Source organism: Mustela putorius, unplaced genomic scaffold, assembly GCF_011764305.1.
Source record: "Mustela putorius furo isolate JIRA1106 unplaced genomic scaffold, ASM1176430v1.1 tig00000083_pilon_pilon_pilon, whole genome shotgun sequence".
Lineage (NCBI taxonomy): Eukaryota > Metazoa > Chordata > Mammalia > Carnivora > Mustelidae > Mustela > Mustela putorius.
Genome location: NW_025421273.1, coordinates 19,939,210 through 19,962,141, shown reverse-complemented (window position 1 = coordinate 19,962,141; position 22,932 = coordinate 19,939,210). Strand labels below are relative to the sequence as shown.

The following is a 22,932-nucleotide window of genomic DNA, read 5'->3' as shown; positions in this document are numbered from 1 at the left end:
TATTTGACAGAGATCACAAGTAGGCAGAAAGGCAGACAGAGAGGGAGAGGGGGAAGCAGGCTCCTCACTGAGCTGAGAACCCGATGTGGGGCTCGATCCCAGGACCCTGAGATCATGACCGTAGCCGAAGGCAGAGGCTTTAATCTACTGAGCCACCCAGGTGCCCCTCTGCTCTAGTTTTTATGATTTTTTTTTGTTGTTCTGCTTTCATTAAGCCTAAATTGCTCTTCTTCCTCAGTTTCCTCAAGTAGAACCTTAGATCATTGATGTTTCTTCTTTTCTAATATATGGATTCAGTGCTATACATTTTCCTCTAAGCACTGTTTTTGCTATATCCCACAAGTTTTGATAGGCTGTGTTTTTATTAATTTATTTTAAAACTTCTCTTGAGACTTCTTTTTTGACCCAAGTGTTATTTAAAAGCATCTTGTTTAATAACCAAATATTTTGAGTTTTTCCAGCTATCTTTCTATTGTTGATTTCTGGTTTAGTCTAAGAACACAGTTGGTATGATTTCTATTCTTATAAATTGGTTAAAGTATATTTTAAGGCCCAGAATGTAGTCTGTCTTGGTGAATGTTTCATGTAAGTTACTGATTGTCAGCTGCTTAATGTATCAGTCAGTGAAAAAGGGGGTGTTTAGGTCTCCAACAGTACTAGTGGATTTGTGGATTTACAGTTCTATCAGTTTTGGCATTACATGTTTTGATACTCTGTTGTTAGGTGTATACACATTAAGGATTGTTATGTCTTCTTTGAGAATTGATCCCTTTATCATTTTATACCCAATATCTTTCCTTATTCCAAAATCTGCTTTGTCTGAAATGAATATGAATACTCCAGTTTTGTTTTCATTAGTGTTAGCATGGTATTTCTCTATCCCTTTACTTTAATTTGTGTTTTTATATTTAAAGTGAATTTTCTGTTGGCAATGTATAGTTGAATCTTGGTTTTTCCATCCCCTCTGATAATCTGTCCTTTAATTGGTATATTTAGACTATTCACATTTAAAGTGATTATTGATACAGTTTGGTTAATTTCTGTCATATTTGTTTTCTAATTCTTGTGCTAGTCTTTTGTTTTCTTTTAAACCTTTCTCGCTTTTATTGTTTTATTTGAGCATTTTAACTCTTCTCTTAACCTTTCAGTTATATGTAAATACATTCTTTTAAGCAGTTGCCCTGGAGTTTTCAATATATATTTTTAACTAGTTTAAGTCCACCTTCACATAGCACTGTATTGCTTTGCATGTATAGTTCAGATAATTCATAAAAGCATTATTCTTAATCCATCCCCTCATCCCCTATGACATGACTGTCATTCATTTCACTTTACCCATATGCTATAATCACTCAATACATTGTTACTATTATTAAACATTTGCATTTTAGATCATGTAAGAATAAGAAAAATAAATGCTTTTATTTTACTTTTACTTACTCCTTTTCTAATACTCTTTCTTTCTCATATCAGAGAGATCATATGATAATTGTCTTTCTCTGATTGACTTATTTCGCTTAGTTCTTGTATGTTGTCGACCTTTTCCATTGGAACCTTTTTATATATTTATCATTATTTGTTTTAAAATCCATATCATATTTGAGTCTGGTTCTAAGGTTTACTTTTTCCTTCAAACTGCCTTCTAGTTTATTTTTATTTTTTAATTTTTAAAATATTTTATTTATTTATTTGACAGAGAGAACACAAGCAGGCAGAGTGGCAGGCAGAGGTAGAGGGAGAAGTAGCCTCCCCACTGAGCAAGGAGCCTGATGTGCAGGACTCGATCCCAGGACCCTGGGATCATGACCTGAGCCGAAGGCAGACCCTTAACCGACTGAGCCACCTAGTCGTCCCATTTATTTATTTATTTATTTTAAGGCAAGATATGATGTATAGAGTAATAAGAACTCAGGTAAATAGGGCTTTAGTGTGAGGTTTTATGTTAATTGGTTGGTCTGTGTTTAATGTTTGCTGAGGCTCTAGGTACTGGAGACATCCAATTCCTCTAGTGTTCTTGTTTTTTTCTCCCTTTTTGGGCACCTCGAAAAACTCTTCTTCAGTTGAGGTTTGTGTTTTGCAGCTCTCGAATGTAATATACTGCTATTAGGCTGGAACCCATTTGGTGGTGTGGTAAAGTATGGAGGCAGGGAAGCAATCTATATACTTTGATTAAGTCACAGTCTTATATTGGCCTTGTGTCCCGGGCTGTGACCTTCACACGAGTTTATTAGCTCTTCCCACTCAGGTGAGAGAGGATGGCTAGAGGGGGCTGGAGATGGGAACTGTCTTTCCCCTATGTGATATAAGACACTTTTTTTTGTGGATAATACTCTGGGGGTATTGTTACAATGGTTAATTTGTCTCTCACCATGTCAGAGCCATGTGGGGGATATTTCTTGTTGCTTTACCAAAAGGATCTGATAGGGTTTCTGGAGGTAAAATCTGTGAAAGTGTAAGAGTACTTCCATACTGTGTCACCTGGAGTTTTTCATTCTCAAAGTGGATCATATGCAGCCTCCAGCAATTTATCGAAATTATCATTTAAGTGTTCCCACCCTTTACTGGCTATAGTGGCTTTTGTTCAGGTAAACATGTTTTGGCTGTGACTCTTTCAATTCACCTATCTTCCAGATTTCAGGGTGGCGACTTACCCTGCAAACTCAGTTCTCTGTTTTGTCCAAGAGAAGTCATTGATTTTTAGTTTGTTTAGATTTTTTTTTCTTACTATAAGGAAAGACATGATGACTTTCAGGCTTTTTTACAGGTCAGAGTTGAAACTGAAAATTCTAGAACACTTCTGTGTTTTATTGTCTTTTCTGTTTTCTCATTTTCCCTTTTCAGAATTTGACCACATTGGTGTAGGTCAGAATTGGTGAAGGATTGTCATGTTAGGAGCAAAGATGGAATCATAGTTTTTTACAGTAAGTGTTATTGAGAATGGGGTTTATGAACAGATGTTTTGGTTGATGGATAGCTAGATTAATGAAAGGCATTTAATCCTTCTGCCTTTCTTATGAGTTCTGGAAGATTCATAGGTATTGCTCTCTTAAAAATATTGGATATGCTGATCTAGATCAGGAATTGGCAAACTTTTTAGAGAACCAGATAGAAAATATTTTAGGTTTCACAGGCCATATTGTCTCTGTTGTAGCTACTCAGTTCTGCGGTTGTAGTACAAAGGCTGCCATTGATAATACTTAAATAAGTATGATTGTATTTCAGTGAAAATTTATTTACAAATATGGGCTTTGAGCTGAGTTGACCTGGGGGCCATAGTTTACCAATTCCTATAGTATCTAATTTAAATTTTTAGAAAAGACTGTATTTATTTATTAGAGAGTGCATAACCATGAGTTGGGGGGAGGGGCTGAAGGAGAGGGAGAAGGAGAAGCAGACTCTCAGGGGGCCTGATGTGGGGCTCAATCCGAGGACCCTGGGACAGTGACCTAAGCCGAAGGCCAACAGTTAACTGAGTGAGCCACCCAGGTACCCCCATTTTTTTTTTTAAAGATTTTATTTATTCATTTGACAGATAGAGATCACAAGTAGGCAGAGAGGCAGGCAGAGAGAGAGGAAGGGAAGCAGGCTCCCTGCTGAGCAGAGAACCTGATGTGGGGCTCAATCCCTGGACCCTGGGATCATGACCTGAGCTGAAGGCAGAGGCCTTAACCCACTGAGCCACCCAGGTGTCCCCCATTTTTTTTTTTTATTGTGTTATGTTAGTCACCATAAAATACATTATTAGTTTTTGATGCAGTGGGCTCTATGCCGAGTGTGGAGCTCAGTGTGGGACTCAAACTCATGACCCTGATATGGAGACCTGAGCTGAAATCAAGAGTTGGAGGCTTAGGATGCCTGGGTGGCTCAGTCGGTTAAATGTTTGCCTTCAGCTCAGGTTATGATCCTGGTGTCCTGGAATGGAGTCCCACATCAGGCTTCCTGCTCAGTGGAGAGCCTGCTTCTCCCTCTGCCTGCTGCTCCCTGTGCTTGTGCACTCTCTCTCTGCCTCACTCTCGCTCTATCTCAAATACATAAATAAATAAAAGAGTTGGAGACATAATTGATTGAGCCACCCAGACACCTTAGTAGTACTTAATTTTTATTCTATAGCTCTGGTCTTTGGTATTGATCACAGAGAAGTTGGCCATGTTTTATTTGCATATTCTGTCACATTCACATATTGATCCATGTTAAGATGAAGATTTTCATATATTGATTTGAAGAGTTCCAAAAATCTAAAGGTTTAAGAGACAACACAGGTTGGTGGCTCAATCTATGAATATAAAAACTACCTCAAAGTTGCCTTGAAAATGTGATTCTTATTTGCTTAGAATAATAAAGAAAAAATTCCCAGCCATTATGTAATTTAAAAAAAAAATTTTAAGTTAGTTTTTAACTTTCTTTATCTATTTATTTATTTATTTTTATTAAAGATTCTATTTATTTATTTGACAGACAGAGATCACAAGCAGGCAGAGAGGCAGGCAGAGAAAGAAGGAGGGGAAGCAGGCCCTCTGCGAGCCTGATATGGGGCTTGATTCCAGGACCCTGGGATCATGACCTGAGCTGAAGGCAGAGGCTTTAACCCACTGAGCCACCCAGGTACCCCGTTAGTTTTTAACTTTAAAGTTAGTTTTTAAATAAGTCTATTTTTATTACTTTAAATAATCATGTAGACATATTAAGTATTTTAGAGGTGGATGACAAAATCATTGCCCAAGATCAGTAGATGGTAGGGCCAAGACTGTAGTCCAACAGCAATATGACTTTCAGGACAGAGGTCTTTTAACACAATATATTGTATCATTCAAGTCAACTGGAGGTGGAGACAGTAGATTGAAGATTAGTTTTCTTCAAAGGCCAGTTCTGGGGCATTTTTCTTTTCTTTTTTAAAGATTTTACTTATTTATTTATTTACTTATTAATTTATTTGAGAGGAGAGGCAGAGAGGGAGGGAATCCCAAGCAGATTCCACTGAACGTATAGCCCAACCCTGGGGCTTGATCTCATGATCTGGAGAGTATGACCTGAACCAAAACCAAAAGCCAGATGCCCAATTGATGGAGCTACCCAGGAGCCCCTGGGATGTTATTAATAAGAAAATTGCAGGGCAGTGGGTCCTGGGTGAAGGGAGGGAAAAAAATGAAACAAGATGGGTCTGGAGAGGGAGACAAACCATAAGAGACTCTGAATCTTAGGAAACAAACAGGGTTTGTGGGGGAAGGGAGAGGGTGGCTGGTTATAGACATTGGGGAGGGTATGTGCTATGGTGAGTGCTGTGAAATGTGAAAGCCTGATGATTCACAGACCTGTAACCCTGGGGCAAATATTATATTATATGTTAAAAAAAAAGAAAAGAAAAGAAAAGTGGACTTATGCTGATTATTTCAAATAATTCTGTGTTGGACGTTATTTGAAAGCATTGAGAAGACAGAAATAGGTGTCTAAGTTATCAAAATGAATCAGACAAATGATTTTGCATAAAAATTATAGAATATTTACACTGGAAGGGATCTTAGAGACCATTTAGCTTTCAATGATCTAATTTTATTTATTTATTTATTTATAAAAGATTTTATTTATTTACTTGACAAAGATCACAAGTAGGCAGAGAGGCAGGCAGAGAGAGAGGAAGGGAAGCAGGCTCCCTGCTGAGCAGAGAGCCAGCCCTGGGGCTCGATACTAGGACTCTGGGATCATGACCTGCGCCAAAGGCAGAGGCTTTAACCCACTGAGCCACCCCAGCGCCCCTCAGTGATCTAATTTTAGAGGCAAACAAAGCCGAGACCCAGAGAAGCTAAGTGACTTTGGAGCCAGTGTAATTTAATAAAAGAACATGGTGCTAGAAAGTTATGAGATAGTGTGCTGAAACTGGCTTGGGAAAGTCAGTTGTTAAATTTTTGGGAATTTTTGTGAGCCAGTTGTTGAGTACATTCATGATTAAAAATTATACAGAAAGATATGAATTATACTGAGAATAAAGATATATGCTCAGATGCATGTTATCTTAACATATATTTTTGTTATTATCTTTGTTCTTGAAATTATTTATGTCTAGTGTAACTATGGTGCAGATGCAGTAGGGTAGTGTCCTACCTAGCTCTGTTCAGTGAAGTGACATCAGTAGCTTGAAAATGGCCCTAGGGGAGTATTTACACCACAGAAATAGGCAAATGCTACAAATCACACTCTATAGCTCCCTACCCTCTTCCATGACCATAGCCAGTTGATTAACCTTTACCAGCATATCACTGGCCATCACTTTCGTGTTCTGTACTTGTCCGTTTATGTGCCTGCCTTGCTGCAAGACTGAGTCTTTTGAGGTTTGGAATTTACACTCCTAGGGCCCAGCACAATGCTTGGCATATAGTTGGTAGACAAGTGCTTATAGAATGAATGAGTGAACTTTATATTCTTTCAGCTCTTGATTCATATCTGGCTTCATTACTTACCTAGCTGTATGACCTTGGTTATTGTAACCTCTGTTTATTAGTAAAATGAGAATAAGAATACCAGCATTGCACGATTGTTGAAAGGACTAATGAAAAAATCTAAATATAAGTCTAGATACATAGTAGGTACAAAAATGTAGTTAAAATTTATGATTACAACCTAAGAAGAAGGAGACATAAATGCTGTTAGGGTCCAGACTTACACTGTATGCAGAGCTTTGTATTAAGTGTTTGACCACAAACTGGATGAGAATCAAGAATGTGGCACTGTTATTTTTGTGTGTGTACATATTTCTTCTCCTTCCCACACAAAATAATGGGATATATTAAAAGGAATATGATATATAAGAGGCAGGAAGCAATCCCTCTGTTATATTTGGCTTTGTTCAGGCTCTTATTACAGTATCATGTCTAGTTTTACATTGCTCATTTTAAAGAGGATGTCAAAAAACTGTATGTAGTGTGTCCTGGGAAGAACCCAACAACTATGATTAAAGGGATAGAAAATAAGTCCTTTGAGGCAAGTTTAAGGAATTGAATTTGTTTATTCTGGAAAGGAGATGGTAAAGGAGTTACTTAACTATCTTCAAGTACATGAAGGGTTATTATGAGGAGGATACTCTCATGTTGTTCTCCAAATGCACAGAGGACCAAAAGAGGAAATCGACTTATTTCATTTAAAGAAAATTGTGTTAAACACTAAAATTGACTATCAAGGGATGTCATGGAATCTCCATTTTTGAAAATATTTAAAAAGAGCAGCAGCAGATGGCTGTTATTGAAAGGCTTACATGTTCGACCTCATGAAAGTTACAGGCAGGATTATGGACCTTGCAGCTTTTTCACATCTATGATATGGTTTTCTTATATTCATTGTAACTTGCCATGCATGTACCAGGTATCTTACAAAGATTCTGTAACTCTTTTGTGACAGGGAATCCTCTTGGTATATGATATTACAAATTATCAAAGCTTTGAGAATTTAGAAGACTGGTATTCTGTGGTGAAGAAAGTGAGCGAGGAGTCAGAAACTCAGCCACTGGTTGCCTTGGTGGGCAATAAAAGTAAGTTATTAATGCTTATTTATGTATAGTAGTTTATTTGCCTATCCCATAGTCTTTTTTCCTACCAAAATGTTAATGTTTAGAAACATCAAAGATGTAGCTTTCCTGGAGTAAGCACATTAGTTGGGAATATTTTTAAAGATGTATACAATCTTTTCAGTAAGAGTTTTAATGCTTGCTTGATTTGTCATAACTGCTCTGCTGCTTTGGCCAGTGCCTGTTCAGGTAAGTTCTGTTCTGACCATGTGTGTTTTGGCTTCCTGTGGACTGAGGAAGCAGCATGGACTATTAAGAACAGCAACACAGCTGCAGATTTTATGATACTGCACTGCAGCTTCAGCTCTGCCCCAGAGATTTTGAGAGATAGATTTCATTAAATGGTCCCCTTTTCTAGGAAAGAAAGCAGTGTTTGGGTAGAATTTTGTATGCATTGTTTCTTGCTCCCATCTCTCATAAACTTCCCTTTTTAAATTTTTGGGGTTTGTTCTAAAATACAGTTTTTTTTTTTTTTTTTTGTTTGTTTTTAAGGAAAGACTGTATTGAGAGATGAGTAGTGCTTGTTAAAAATGGTGGATAAGTAATTTTTGAGATCTGTCTCTTGGGCTATGATATATAGCATATAAAATTATAAGACTGAATTTAGTACAGGACTGTTAGTTGGTTCATAGTCCTACAGTGTAGTTACCTGAAGAAATAGACATTAATAAGGGTTTTTAAATATAAAATATTATGATACAACCTAATCTTCTATAACTATTTGAGGTCAGAAAAAGAGAAATGAATTTAAATTATACCATGGAGGATTTAGGTCAGGAATAGTTTCCTGACTACAAGCATTGTTAAACCAATACCCAAGTATACTACCAGGAGAATTGTCTTCTCCAAAGGTCTTTAAAAGTGTAGTGCATTTTTGTGTGTGTAATTATTTAGGAAATAGTACTTCCTGAAGGACTAAACCAAGATTTCTTCATTATGTGCTTTTGCACACTTAGATGAACATTTAATAAATCCAGGCCTTACTTTAAAATCATTATAGAACAGGTGTGGATACCATTTCTCTGAAGAGTTAAAAATACAAATTTTATAATACTTTTTTAGAAAATAGTATTATATATCATGAAATGGGTGTCTTGAGTGAAAGATACAGTTTTTTAAAGCTTTAGTTCAATTTTGCTCTTCTGTTCCGTAAATAGTTCTAATTGAATGAATCAGATGCTTTTAAAGTCATTGAAATTCTTCCTTAGAAAGTTTTGATGACCTTAGATTCTATTTCTGAGTGCAGCTATTCGTTTTAGGAGACCATTTCTTTGTTGTTATGTTACTGAAGCACTAGCATGTATTATGGTTAAATTTGTGCTTTAGTAGCAGTTTCTCATCACCTTTTAGGAAATTATAGAGTAGAAAAGGGTTGGGGGTTGAGGCTTGTTTTTATTTCTTTCAAGATAAAATGGTGTAGTGGTGCATAATTTTATATGTTATGTGTTTATGCTGTCCTGTGAGGCATCTGCCATTAGTCACTGTCAAAGAGAGGCTATCAGACTAGGTTGACTGTGGGACTGTTCTAGTGAGACCATTCCTAAGTTTTAAAAACAAACATTTATATAAGTTAGATGAATTTATGAAAAAAATATTAGTGTTATGTTTGAGATTTAATAGCATAAAAAGTTGAGTTTTTTTAGCTTTTGGCTTAGCTTTAACCCCTTCCTTGTATTTATAATACTCTTTTTCAGAATGAGATCATAGAATAAAGTATGTAGTCACACAGAATGTTACATTTGTAAAATGAAGAGATTATAAGATGAACATTTTCCTGGATATTATTTACTGCATACTGTCACTGGGCTGATTTCATATGGTCATGTAATAAAAGATCTTGAAATCCGTGTTTCCAAGTTGATGTTACAGTAGTATAGTAGTATGTTCTCTCCTTCTGTTTGGGGGGGCAAAATTATATTAAAAAGCAAAGATTACAGTTTTTTAAAGCTTTAGTTCAATTGAAACAAAAGGGATTAAAGGGAAAACAAAAGAAACATGATGGGAAGATATCTGAAACTGGATTATTATGTTCCTTATCTATAAAGAGTCATCTTCTACCTAAACGTGCTTTTTAAAACTCATCATTGTGTCCTTTTCTTTGCAACTTAGAAAGTTGCAAAATAGAAAGCATATGCTGAAAAGAAGTATGTATGAAAATATTGGCAGCAGTAGCCAACTTTTATTTCATTTGTAAAAAGATTTTATTTATTTATTTATTTTAGAGAGAGAGCATGTGTGCATGTGAGCGAGTGAGTGAGCCGGGGGGCGGTGCGGGGTAGGGGTAGAGGGAGAGGGAGAGAGAGAGAATCCCAAGCAGACTCCATGCTGAGTAAGAAGCCTCATGTGGGGCTTGATGCCACAATCCATGAGATCATGACTTGAGCTGAAATGAGTCCAGTGCTTAACCGACTGAGCCACCTGGGTATAGCCAGCTTTTAGCCAGAGTTTGGCAGAAAGATAGGATAGACAGAAAATTTCTATACAGGGAGAGAGAGGGAGAGAGAGAAGGAAGGAGGGAGGGAGAGGAGAGGGAGTGTGTACATATGTGTGTGTATGTGTGAATTTGTATTATAGGAAGAGTTTATAATGTTATAAAATCATTTGTCTTTTATTAAAATGTAGTAAACTCACAGAAATTTGGGCTAAGGATTGAGGATAGTATTAGGTAGGAATGAGTTATGGGTTTATTTTTATTAAAAGTTGTGTTTTATTATGTTTAAATATAAAAAGCAGCCAGTATAGGAATAATTAAGTAGCCAGTATAGGAAGGGATTTGCTTTTATGAAATAGAATTGGTAACAACTAAATTATTTCAGTGTATAATGCTTAAAACAAATTTATTTTATTTTATATTCTATTCTTTTTTTTTTTTTTTTTTTAAGATTTTTATTTATTTATTTGACAGAGAGAAATCACAAGTAGATGGAGAGGCAGGCAGAGAGAGAGAGAGGGAGGGAAGCAGGCTCCCTGCCGAGCAGAGAGCCCGATGCGGGACTCGATCCCAGGACCCTGAGATCATGACCTGAGCCGAAGGCAGCGGCTTAACCCACTGAGCCAACCAGGCGCCCCTATTTTATATTCTATTCTTAAAGGCTGTAGGACATTAGTGTTTTTTCTTTGTACTATTTAAGATTTTATTTTTTATTTTTTAAGATTTTATTTAGTTATCAGAGAAAGAGAGAGAGAGCGCGCACAAGCACACAAAGGGAGAAGAAGAAGGAGAACCCCCCAAGAGTGGGGAGCCTGTTGTGGGGCTCGATCCCAGCACAATGGGATCATGACCTGAGTTGAAGACAGACGCTTAACTGACTGGACCCCTGTACTATTTAAATTTGTGTTGAGTTATGGTTAAGATCATAGGGCTTTAAATTTTGGGGTGCTTTGCTTTTACAAGCCCAGTTTCTTCATTTAATAGCAGTGTGACAACAGAGTTTACTTTGTATCTGCATACCTCAACTTCTTCATCTGCAGGTAAGGATAATAGCTTTTTTCTGATAAAGTTGGTTTAAACGTTAAATGAGATATTACATGGAAAGCACTTAGTCTGTAATCTGTATACTGTAAATCCTCAATAACTGTTATCATCACCATTATCATTCATAATAGCCTTTAAAAAAACTGATTATAGCTTCAATTTAAATGATCACAATTACAAATTAGTAGAGCTGAAACAGATATCTTACAAAAGTGGCTTGTAGGTGATTTTCCTAGAGAATCCGCTTGTCATCATCTTATGCCTTGGGTTTTTATTTTGTTTTGTTTTGTGTTTTAGATCAGTACTTCTCTGTACCATGTGATGGGTGGAGCAGTTTAATTCAGCAAACATTCTGGAGTGCCAGCTATGTATATTCAGTTAGACATTCATTTGCACAAAGGTTGAGACAAAGAGAGTGCTTAAGGGGTGATAGGGACCTGTTAACCTTAATTTTAACCAAATTAATTAAGTCTTAGTTTTATTCTTTTGCTTAGCTGCCTTTTTAGTTTTCTAAAAAATTGACTGCCTTTCTTTTGCTCTGTTTGGTTGTTGGGATTAATAAATATAATTATGTCTAAATCTTCATGGAAGGCCCTGCTTTTTTTAGCGAGGTAAGCATAAGTTCTTGATAGGTAACTTCCAAAATAGGAAAGAGGGTAAGTCACCTACTTACTCTGTGTACTTTACTGAAGAGCTGTTGAAGTTTGATGGTGTCTGCAGCCCAGTGTGGAATGAAACAATAGATAGATAGAAACCATTCTGTTGCTATTTAAGAGGATTTCTGCAATTCAGGGAGTCAGATTTACCAGGTCTGGTACCTGGTTTCCTGGCCTTGAGTGCGTTGCTCTCTCAGTTGATCAGAGCCTGCACCTCGGAGCCTCAAGGTTTTCTATTTATGTCTGCTTCCAGGTTTCTTACAGGTGGACTTGGCAATAGCTTAACACACCATCATCACCTCATGTGAACTACTGCAGTAGCTTCCTAACTGTCCCTCCTGCTTCTGGCTTTGCCTTCCTGTAGTCCACTTCCCAAATGGCAAATCATGTTATTCGACTCTTCTAATGCTTTCTCATCACACTTAGAAAACATATTCCAAACTCCTCATCCAGATTTACCAAGCACTAGGTGATCTGGCTCCTTCCTGCCTCTTTCCACTATATGCTAAGGCACATGTCTTTTTTTCCTGTACTTAAAACATTCTAAGTTAATTTGTACTATAGGATTTCTTCTGCTTGAAATACTTCTGGTCTTTGCTTGACTGGCTCCATTTTATCATTTGGATCTCATCTTAAATGTGATCTCAGAGTTGCCTTTCTTGGCCACTCAGTGTAAACAGGCCTTGCAGTTCCTTTCTCAAGACAATTCGGTTTCAATTATCTGTGGAGCATCAGTGCCATCTGATGTTCTTGTTTGTTCCTTATCTTGTTTCCCCACTAAAATGTAAGCTCAACGAAACCTAGGGACCTCATCACTGACAACAGTGCCTGAATGAATGAATATTCAATGAATGAATAAAAGCCTTTTCATGAAGCCTTCATTGAAGTGTTAATGGCCTGGGATGTGTTATTAAGGGAAAATGATTTTCTTAATGAGGAAAATACATGTATAGATACAGGGAATCTGTTAGATGACCTTCAGCCCAACTGGCCTACTGAATTCCACCTTGGTGAACAACTTCAGAGTTTCTTAGGAAATATATTGAAGTTATATTATGCTGGATCATGTTTGAGATAAAGTGTCATAGGTTTTATATTATGATTTTAGGTTAAATAAATATAAAAGAATAAGAATTTTGCTTTTTGCTGATGTAACTTTTATGTAGTGGTAGAAACCTACACTTTTGACTTTTAATTTTTTTCTTAGTTTTGGTGTTTAATTCCAAAAACCATATGCATTGAAGTTGCACCTTTAATTTTTCTTTCAGTCCCATTGAAATGAAATGAACATTCAGGAATATTAATTTTTTAAAGATTAATTTTAAATTCAATCCGTGTTTTATAAGCACACGGCATTTTAATTTGTCATTTTGTTACTTTCTGTGTTTAAGCTGTTATGTTTTCCTACTATCTGATCCATCAACTAGTTTCTCCCCTGACTAGCTAACATTCTCAGTTGGATAGATTGTAAACAGAAATTAACAGGGGTTGCATAGAAGCTGCCCTCTCCCTGATTAATAGCTTCTTAGTTAGTGGAGGGGTTGTGGTTATCAGTAACTTGTATTGGGGATAGGAATTATCACGCTCTGGGATAGAGTGGGTGGATGACTGATTTCTGCTCTTAAAGATATTAACCAGATCCTTTCCCAAATAAAGACTAATAACTCAGATTTTTAAACAATCTTCATGACAGATGAGGGCATAGAGGAGAGTGCATCAACACTAATTAACAATGTTGAGTGTATATTCTTCTTAACAGTGATTGATTGTTCTTGGAGTGCTATCTCTGCCCAGGAAGTGATGTTTTACACTGCCAGGTTCAAAGGTTATATTTTAATGTACGCTATAGTTGTGTTCCCTGCACTCAATGGAAATGTATTAGAAAAACAAGTAAATTTCAGGTTGGAAAATTTAACTGATGCCCTCAATAAAATTATCACAAAGTTTTTAAAAGATTGTTCTTTATTCTTAGTGACAGAGAGGAGTGTAAGAAATGGTTATACATTCAGCTTGAAAAGCTAAAGTGGAATTTACAGAAATATGCTTGCTTATCCTGTGACTCTCTTGAGTGTTCAAAAATTCTTACTTTATCTGCAGAGTAGAAAATGTGAAGTAGGTAACATTTACTTTGATTCCTATTTTGAAGGACTCACATTAACTTCTATAAAAGTTATTATCTACAATATTATAGCAAAGTGAATGAGTGAGTCATTATTATCAGTTTGCTTAAGAGAGTTTATAATTTATATAAAGCATGAACAGAAACTCTTTTGAGAATTTGAAAAGTTCATTCTGTTCATACATTGTGAATTAAAACATTCTGCCTCCTTGCCCATTTATTTTAATACTTTGGTTCTATTTTGTTCTGGGAATAGTAATCCTAAAGTATCAGATACAAGTGTCTTTTTCAGATGGACTTTATATTTTTGCTTCTGTTGCTTCATTTTTTTTTTTTCTTTTTCCTCTCTTTGCATGTAAATTTGTTAACTAAAGCTATGATTATTTATGTCCTGGAAAATGCTGAGAGCATCTAATTCTGATACTGACAGCATCAGTAGTCTGTGTACTGAGAGAGTATTTTAACACACACTCTTAAAGCTGTTCCTTTACATGATACTTCACAGTCCTGCTATACTTTCAGAACATTTTGATAGTATTTCCAGTTCAGTTGGTTGAGTAATTTCCTCAAATTAAATGCATAAGATTGCATTCAGACTGGTGTTAGGACTGATACTAACTGGGGAAGAAAATGTCAAATGAGTGTTTTTTCATAATACTCATCAAAATCAGTTGTTGCAGTGATGTTTTGTCATTTCATACTTAATTTTCTTTTTTTAGATAGCCTACTTCAAACCATTTGACAGTATTATAATGTCCTTAGCCTGGTGCACCTGGATGGCTCAGTAGGTTAAAGCCTCTGCCTTTGGCTCAGGTCATGATCTCAGGGTTCTGGGATTGAGCCCTGCATCGGGCTCTCTGCTCAGCAGGGATCCTGCTTCCCTCTCTCTCTGCCTGCCTCTCTGCCTACTTGTGATATCTCTCTGTCAAATAAATAAATAAAATTAAAAAAAAATGTTCTTAGCCTGAGAAGCATTAAGCTTTCTGTGATTTTGTTTTGTTTGCTTGGGGGAATTGTGTAAGCATTTCTGTCATAACAATCTGTTTATGAAATTTTTTAATAGAATTTTTTTTTTAAGATTGTATTTATTTATTTGACAGAGGGAGACAGTGAGAGAGGGAATCCAAAGTGGGTAGTGGGAGAGAGAGACGCAGGCTTCCTTCCGAGCAGGGAGCCCAGTGTGGGGTTTGATCCCAGGACCCTGAAATCATGACCTCAGCCGAAGGCAGTCATTTAACCAACTGAGCCACCCTACCCCTGTTTATGAAATTTATGTTTGTCTCCTTCTCATGATAGAGAAACTTTATTAAATGCTAAAGAAATGTCATCCACTTTACTTTTTTTTTCTTTTATGGGAAATCTCTGATTTTAAAAATGAGAAGAAATTATTAAATATTTTAATTTATTAAATTACAATTACAAAAATATATAGCTTTATAAAATTTATAAATTAATCTATAGCTATAAAACATTTCTTTGTAGAAAGGAGATTAAAATTTTTCATAAATGTAATTTAAACCTCTTTATTAATTAATTTATTTTAATTTTATCTGCAGTAATTGTGGATTTGCTCCATAATTTAAAGGAAGAGTTAGAGTGGGGATCAGAAAACTTTAGCTTTTGTCCTGGTGCTGTCATTTTATCTGATTACATCACCTTGGCCAATTTACTTAATTACTTAGGATCATCCTCCTGCATAAAATGAGGGATTATATTTGGTAATCATAAGCACCTTCTATTCCTAAAATATGATGACCCAAACATGTTTAGTAATATGTCTGCTTACTCGAACATAGTTATTGCCATATAATTTTAATAGAGTTTATTTTTATTTATTTATTTTTTTAAAGGTTTTATTTATTTATTTGTCAGAGAGAGAGCACAAGCAGGCAGAGTGGCAGGCAGAGGCAGAGCGAGAAGCAAGCTCCCCACTGAGCAAGGAGCCCAATGTGGGACTTGATCCCAGGACCCTTGGATTCTGACCCAAGTGGAAGGCAGTTGCTTAACCGACTGAGCTGCCCAGGCATCCCATAATTTTAAGAGAGTTTAATTTTAACTTTACATGTCCTGTAAACCCTGTCTTCTTATCTTTGCAGATGGTTTCTTTGGCTCATTTTATTCAGTTGTTAGATTAAGAATTTTCTTTATACATGGATAGGTCCATATTCCTAATAACAGTAATAATAACTAGCTAAGATTTATTAATTTTTTATTACTTGCTAGGCACACCTTGGAAATACTGTTAACTTTGGAGTATTTGCGGGGCTCTAAAAATAGCATTTCCTTTTAATTTAAAAATTTTCTTAAGCTGAGAATTTACTTTTTATTTTCTGTGATATTATTCCCTAAAATTTTATATAAATGTCTAGTTTTTATATAAAGAAAGCAGTTCAGCAGCTATTTCATTTTGTTTTGTTTTCTGTGTCTTCTTTCATTCATTCATTTCATTTAACAAATAGTTACTTTGCACATACATGTCTAGGTGTTGGGATACAGCAATGAACAGGCAAAAATTCTTGCCCTCATCTATCCTGGTTTTAATAGAGTAAGACAGTAAATAAATGAATAATAAAATATATAATATGTTAAATGATATTTTGTGTAGGGAAAGCAGGGAGGGGAGAAAAAAGACTTGGAAGAAGGTATTAATATTTTAAAGATGGTAGCAGGGAAAGTTTGAGAAGATGACATCTGAGCAAAGAGATAAAAGAAGAAGGAGTGCCTCAGAGATAATCTGGATGGAGAGTTACCCAAGTAGAAGGGAAGAGTAGTAGTAAGCCTTTGAGATAGTATTTTGTTCCCCCGTACCCCCGGAACTCCAAGAAGGCATGTGAGTGTGTGTGTGTGTGTGTGTGTGTGTGTGTGTGTGTGTGTATAGCTGTGTGCGTAGCTATATATAGGGAATAGTCAGTGCAAGAATAGTGTAGGATGTGAAGTTAGATACAAAGGGGAAAGGATCTAGGAAGAGAACAGATCAGGAAAACCTTTGTAAGGGCTTCAACTTTTACTTTGGGTGAGAAGGAAGGCCACTGAGGGTTTTTAGCAGACAGCAACTTCTTTCAAGATATGTCTCTAAAGGCAAGGGAAACAAAAGCGAAAATGAACTTTTGGGACTTCATCAATATCAAAAGCTTCTGCTCAGCAAAGGAAAACAGTCAACAAAACAAAGAGGCAACCCACGGAATGGGAAAAGATATTTGCAAATGACACTACAGACAAAAGGTTGATATTCAGGATCTATAAAGAACTCCTCAAACTCAACACACACAAAACAGATAATCATATCAAAAAATGGGCAGAAGATATGAACAGACACTTCTCCAATGAAGACCTACAAATGGCTATCAGACACATGAAAAAATGTTCATCATCACTAGCCATCAAGGAGATTCAAATTAAAACCACATTGAGATACCACCTTACACCAGTTAGAATGACCAAAATTAGCAAGACAGGAAACAATATGTGTTGGAGAGGATGTGGAGAAAGGGCAACCCTCTTACACTGTTGGTGGGAATGCAAGTTGGTGCAGCCACTTTGGAGAACCGTGTAGAGATTCCTCAAGAAATTAAAAATAGAACTTCCCTATGACCCTGCAATTCACTACTGGGTATTTACCCCAAAGATACAAATGTAGTGAAAAGAAGGGCCATCTGTACTCCAATGTTTATAGCAGCAATGGCCATGGTCACCGAACTGTGGAAAGAACCAAGATGCCCTTCAGCGGACAAATGGATAAGGAAGATATGGTCCATATACACTATGGAGTATTATGCCTCTATGAGAAAGGATGAATATCCAACTTTTGTAGCAACATGGACGGGACTGGAAGAGATTAGGCTGAGTGAAATAAGTCAAGCAGAGAGAGTCAATTATCATATGGTTTCATTTATTTGTAGAGCATAACAAATAACCTGGAGGACATGGAGAGATGGAGAGGAGAAGGGAGTTGAGGGAAATTGGAAGGGGAGGTGAACCACTATAGACTATGGACTCTGAAAAACAACCTGAGGGTCTTGAAGGGATGGGGGGGTGGGAGGTTGGTGGAACCAGGTGGTGAGTTTTAGGGAGGGCATGTATTGCATGGAGCACTGGGTGTGGTACAAAAACAAGGAATACTGTTATGCTGAAAAGAAATTTAAAAAAAAAGATAAAAAAAAAGAATGAAGTGATTTAACTTGAAAGAATCACTACAGTTCTTGTTGAGAGAATTTACTCTAGTGGGTATGTATGGAAGCAAAGTAAAAAAAATGAGAGGTTTTTGACATAATCCAGGTGAGAGAAAATGGTGGTACAAGTAGTGAGAAGGAGTTGGCCTCTGGATACATTTCGAAGGGGGTGTTGGATTTTCTCATAGATTGGTTGTGGAGTTAGAGGAGAGAAGAGGCAAGATAATGCCAAGATTTTTGGCCTAGGCATCTGGAAGGCTAAAGTTCGATCTACTGACTTGAGAAAGAGTGCAGGAAGAAAAGTTTTGGGTGAGAATCACAAGTTTGCTTTTGGACATGTTAAATTTGAGATGCTTAAATTAATCGTCTTTGTGGAGATATTTAATAGGTAGTTGGAAATGAGTCTGGAGTTCAGGGGCAAGAGGAGGTCTAGAGATAAAAGTCGGGGAGTCAACAACATATTGATTGTATTTAAATCCTGAGAGATGAACTTTACATAGGAATGCGTATAAAAAGAGAAGAAGTCCAAAGGTTGATCATTGGGCTATAGCCATGTTTTAAAGTTTGGGGAAATAAAGAAAGAGGAGCAAAGGAATTGAAATGTGGCCAGTGGAGATTGTAGGAAAGTCCCAAGAGTGAAGTATCCTGGCAGCTACATGTAAAGGTGTTTTAAGAAGGGGTTGATCAATAGATGAGGACCAAGAATGATTATTAAAGTATGTAGAGGCGATGGGTATTGACCTTGGCAAACAGGTTCATGGGAGTGGTATGGGTGAAAGCTGGGTAGAGTGAGTTTGAAGAAAGAAGGGAAGTTGACGAATGGTAGACAATGAGTAGAAGCGATATGTATACGTAATGCCACTCTATAAAGGAGTTGGTAAATGGGGCAGCTGCTGGAGGAAATGTGGGTCAGAATTCTGTGGTAGTGTTTTTGTAAAGGATGGAGGATATTACAGCATGTTTTATGTTCATAGGAAGAGAAAGACAGACTTGAGGTATGTGTGCAAATACCCGGGGACATAAAATGCATGTCTTTTTATTGTTTTTGAACTTGTTCTATTTTTAGATATAATTTTGAATGAGTCATTTCCATTCCTTAATCTTCAATCTATTGCATTTTTCAGATTTAGTGAAAAAGTAGAACATGAGGAGTCTGTGAAGACTTTCCCAAATCTTAAGCTCTTTAGTGTGTTGAGAGAAGTGAATACATAGAAGAGGACTAGGACAGAATACTAGTTTCTCACTTAATTTTCTTTCTCTCAGTTGTCTAAATGCTACATTTTACCTTCTCTTTTATTTATTTTTAAATAATTAATAGCTATTTATCTATTTTTAAACTGTGTGATTCTTCTGAAAAAGTCACCATTTTTAGAGCAAAACTACCCCCCCATCCTGTAGTTATTCAGGTGTTTTGTAGTTGAAGCTCCATGAAGGCAGAGACTGCTCATGGTTGTCATTCTAGTATCTAGCTTAGTCTTTGCACACAGTAAGGGTTCAATAGGTACTTATTATGAATGACTAGAAAAGTATTAATTCTCTGTCTCAGTGAAAAATGGAACTATAGACCTTTTGAGATAATAAAGTGAATATAATACTGTTTTGGCTTCTGTACAGCTCTGACCCCAGATTTTTCAATCGGAAGAGGAGTTTAATAATGACAGACTCACTTTGTGCTTATGAGTCATTACTACATCAGACCATGCAAGACACCTGCTACATTACAAATATAGTTCTTTTGAAAACAGACTCCTAACTCTAATTAATCTTTTAATTTTCATATAAAATTTTAGTTTAAAAAAGATGAAAAATTGTTTTTTCTTTTATGGATATTTTTGATAGAGTGTGTTCTGGCACATTAATATTCAATACAGAGAGACAGTGTAGAGAAGTGGTTAAGGACACATACTTCTAAGTAAGGCCACTTAAGTTCAGATATGGGCTCATTTATTAATTTTTGGCTGTGGTAAGATACCCTTTTTGTAGCTCAATTTTCCCATCTGTAAAGTGGGCATCATAATAGCAGCTACTTTATAGGGAGGTTGAGTTTTATCTATCTATCTATCTATCTATCTATCCCCTAGAACCAAAGCCTGTATGTAACAGGTGCTAAATGTGTTAGTTCTTCTTATTGTGTCTCTCACTGTTTCCTCAAATTCTGTCTTCTAGTTATGTATAATGGGAGGAGGTACTGCTTAGTGTATATGTATATATATATTTAATTTAAGGATTTAAAAGCCAAAATCTTTAAAAAATTTGTAAAATGTTCTTGAAATATGTAAGTAATTATTAAAGTTTCAGTTATTATTAATGTTTGGAAACTAGCCTTCATTTAACTTCTATTTTAGGAATATATTTTTCTGAAAAATCATTTAAACTTGGAGGTGATATCGTTTTGATATCTAATCTCAATGGTGAAAGCTGGTGTATAGTTGCCATGAATTTTTATCTCAAGTTTATTTTGCTGTGTAGACATGTGTCTAATAAAAAAAAAGATGCTGCATAAACTATGGTTTGAGTTTCAATGTGCTTCTGTTTTTGGTTGAGGTATAAATGTTATTTCTGGCTGTGTCCTTCATACTTAGCTCTTCTTACAACAAATGGAAAGGCCTTAATTGTACCTAAGGGAATAGTTAATCCACAGTGGACATATGGTGGACAAAAGCTGAGTCTAGTGAATGAAATAAAATTATAAATGGTAAACATGTGAATGCTTGCAAAGTCTTGCAACTATGAAAGATAAGAGGATTGTTTGAGATCAGCAAATTTTGTACAGCATAATTGTTTGGTCAGCATGTTTCTATTGAATAGGTATATAGAAATTCAGTTAGACGGGTTCTTAGCATACGTAAAGCATATTTGTCTTTTTTATTGTTCATTAAGCTTTTTGATAAGACTTTGATGTCAGCAATAGAGGTTGATGATCTCACATTTTTGGGAAGTTACTGCTCTTCTGATTAGGGGCAGTTAATTAGCATTAACCCAGAACAGCTCTTGGGCTTTATGGATTTGAGCGTTATATGTGGTTGCACTGCTCCAGCAAAAGGTTAAGTATTAATGGAAAATGGTCACAGCCCTTTTACTTAAAGAAAACATGTTACTTGTAAGTTTTCTTTTGATTTTACTTTTACAGTTACATTGAATGTCTTCATTCATGTAGCCATCCATAAAGCAAATATTGTTGCACATGCAGTGGATAATAAGTCTTTTTAGGACTACTTGTGTGGTATGTCACAGATCATTAACTGCAAGTAACCACCTGACTTGAGGGAAGCCTGGAAGCATCATTATAGTGAAATAAGCTTTTATTTAGGTATCACTGCAGCACATTGATTTATTGAAATGTCACCAGTTGCTACTGTGAAAATACATTCTCATTATCATTCAGGGACTGGTAGAGATTAACTGCTGTAGAGTATAAAAGAGACATATTGCTAACAATGGAAAAATAAGAAAAAATGAAAAAATGTTATTGTGGTCTGTATTTTATCTAATAATTACCTTTAAAGAATTAATTTAGGTAATTAGGTAAAATTAGATGATCTTTTAAGATTTTTTCAAATCTGTGTAGTTCTCTATATGTTCTGATTTCTCCCTAATTTGAAATACTTTTAAATTAAGTAATGTAGAAAAGCAGTAGCCCACTTTGTTATAACTACTTAACATAGTCAGTCCATGAAGTAGTAAATTCTTTCTGTGAACACATGGCTGCTTCTTTGGCACATATATTAGGAATCCTACTGTCAGGAAACTTCAAGTCTTGTTGTGGAAGCAAGATTTACGTAAAAAGTACAAAGGAAAGACAACATATAATTTTGTACTGTTGTATGAATGGGAGGGAAAAATTGTCACCTAAGGATTAAGAGAAATCTGGAACTTAAACTGAGTCTTTGCAAAACTAGTCAGGTTTGGATACATAAATGGAAGGCTGGAGTTTCAGGCAGAATGTAACATTTTAAGATAGTGTATTTAGGGAGAATTTGACAAATCTAAATCCTTAAGTATTTGAGTCATTATTAAATAGAGTCTAGAGCAAGTATGTATTATTTTTCAAAGCAATATAAGCTCTTGTGTCAATTTGATTTTATTTGCGCTTTATTACTTAAGTTAGAGTAAAAATTAGATAATAGCACTTGGCACATTGGTGCCACACATAAGCACACACATAAGTAGTGCTTAGGTAGATAGCTTACTGTTCCTTGTGGCTAATTCTGAGTTATTTAAATACAATGATGAAATGATGTCTCTTTTTATAGAGCATTGGTTATATGCTAGGTATCATGCTAAGTGATCTCCCTTTGTGACTGAGGAAACTGAATCTCAGAGAGAGTAGATTGTTATTAAATAGCTAGGAGGAGGTGGAGCCAAGATTTGAACCCAGCTGTTTTCCTCCAAAATACTTCACTTCTGTCCATCTTGTTACAGCTAAGTTTTGAGCCAATTCAAGGCTATCTATCCATATGGAATTTAATGTTGGCTCTTTTGGAATTTAAGAAAAAAAAACTCCCAACTACACAAACATATTTGTACATATATTGGAACATAAAAAGCTAGGAGGAAGTCAATTTTGCTTTAGGATGAGGAATTTACTATTTCTAGTCCTGCTGTAACCGAAATAGTTCAGCTTTTATGTCTCCAAAGAACTCATTTTAGAATTTTCTGAAATATTAGTTCCACTTCTTTATTTTGGTGTTTGTTTCCATGCTAAGGAGATTTTTTTTTTTTTTTTTCATGCTAAGGAGATTTACCAGGACTGCCGTAATGAAGTACCTCAGGCTGGATGGCTTAAACAACAGAAATTTATTTCCTGAGTTCTGGAGGCTAGAAGTCCAGGATCAAGGTTTTCTTTTGAGACCTCTTTCCTTGGCTTGTAGTTGGCAGTCATCTCCCTTTGTCTTCACATGTTCTTTCCGCTCTGCCTGTCTGGGTCTTAATCTCCTATAAAGACACCAGTCATTTCAGAT

At 36.0% G+C, this 22,932-nt stretch overlaps 1 protein-coding gene across 2 annotated transcripts in view; it reads left to right on the top strand.

Annotated features, from left to right (window-relative positions):
* Positions 1 to 22,932, top strand: part of RAB28 (RAB28, member RAS oncogene family) — a 102,553-nt gene that overhangs the window by 14,141 nt on the left and 65,480 nt on the right. For both annotated transcript variants that reach the window (XM_045075664.1, XM_045075665.1), the window contains exon 4: positions 7,387 to 7,516. In XM_045075664.1, the coding sequence (XP_044931599.1) occupies positions 7,387 to 7,516 (130 nt within the window). The remainder of the gene's footprint in view (positions 1 to 7,386; positions 7,517 to 22,932) is intronic.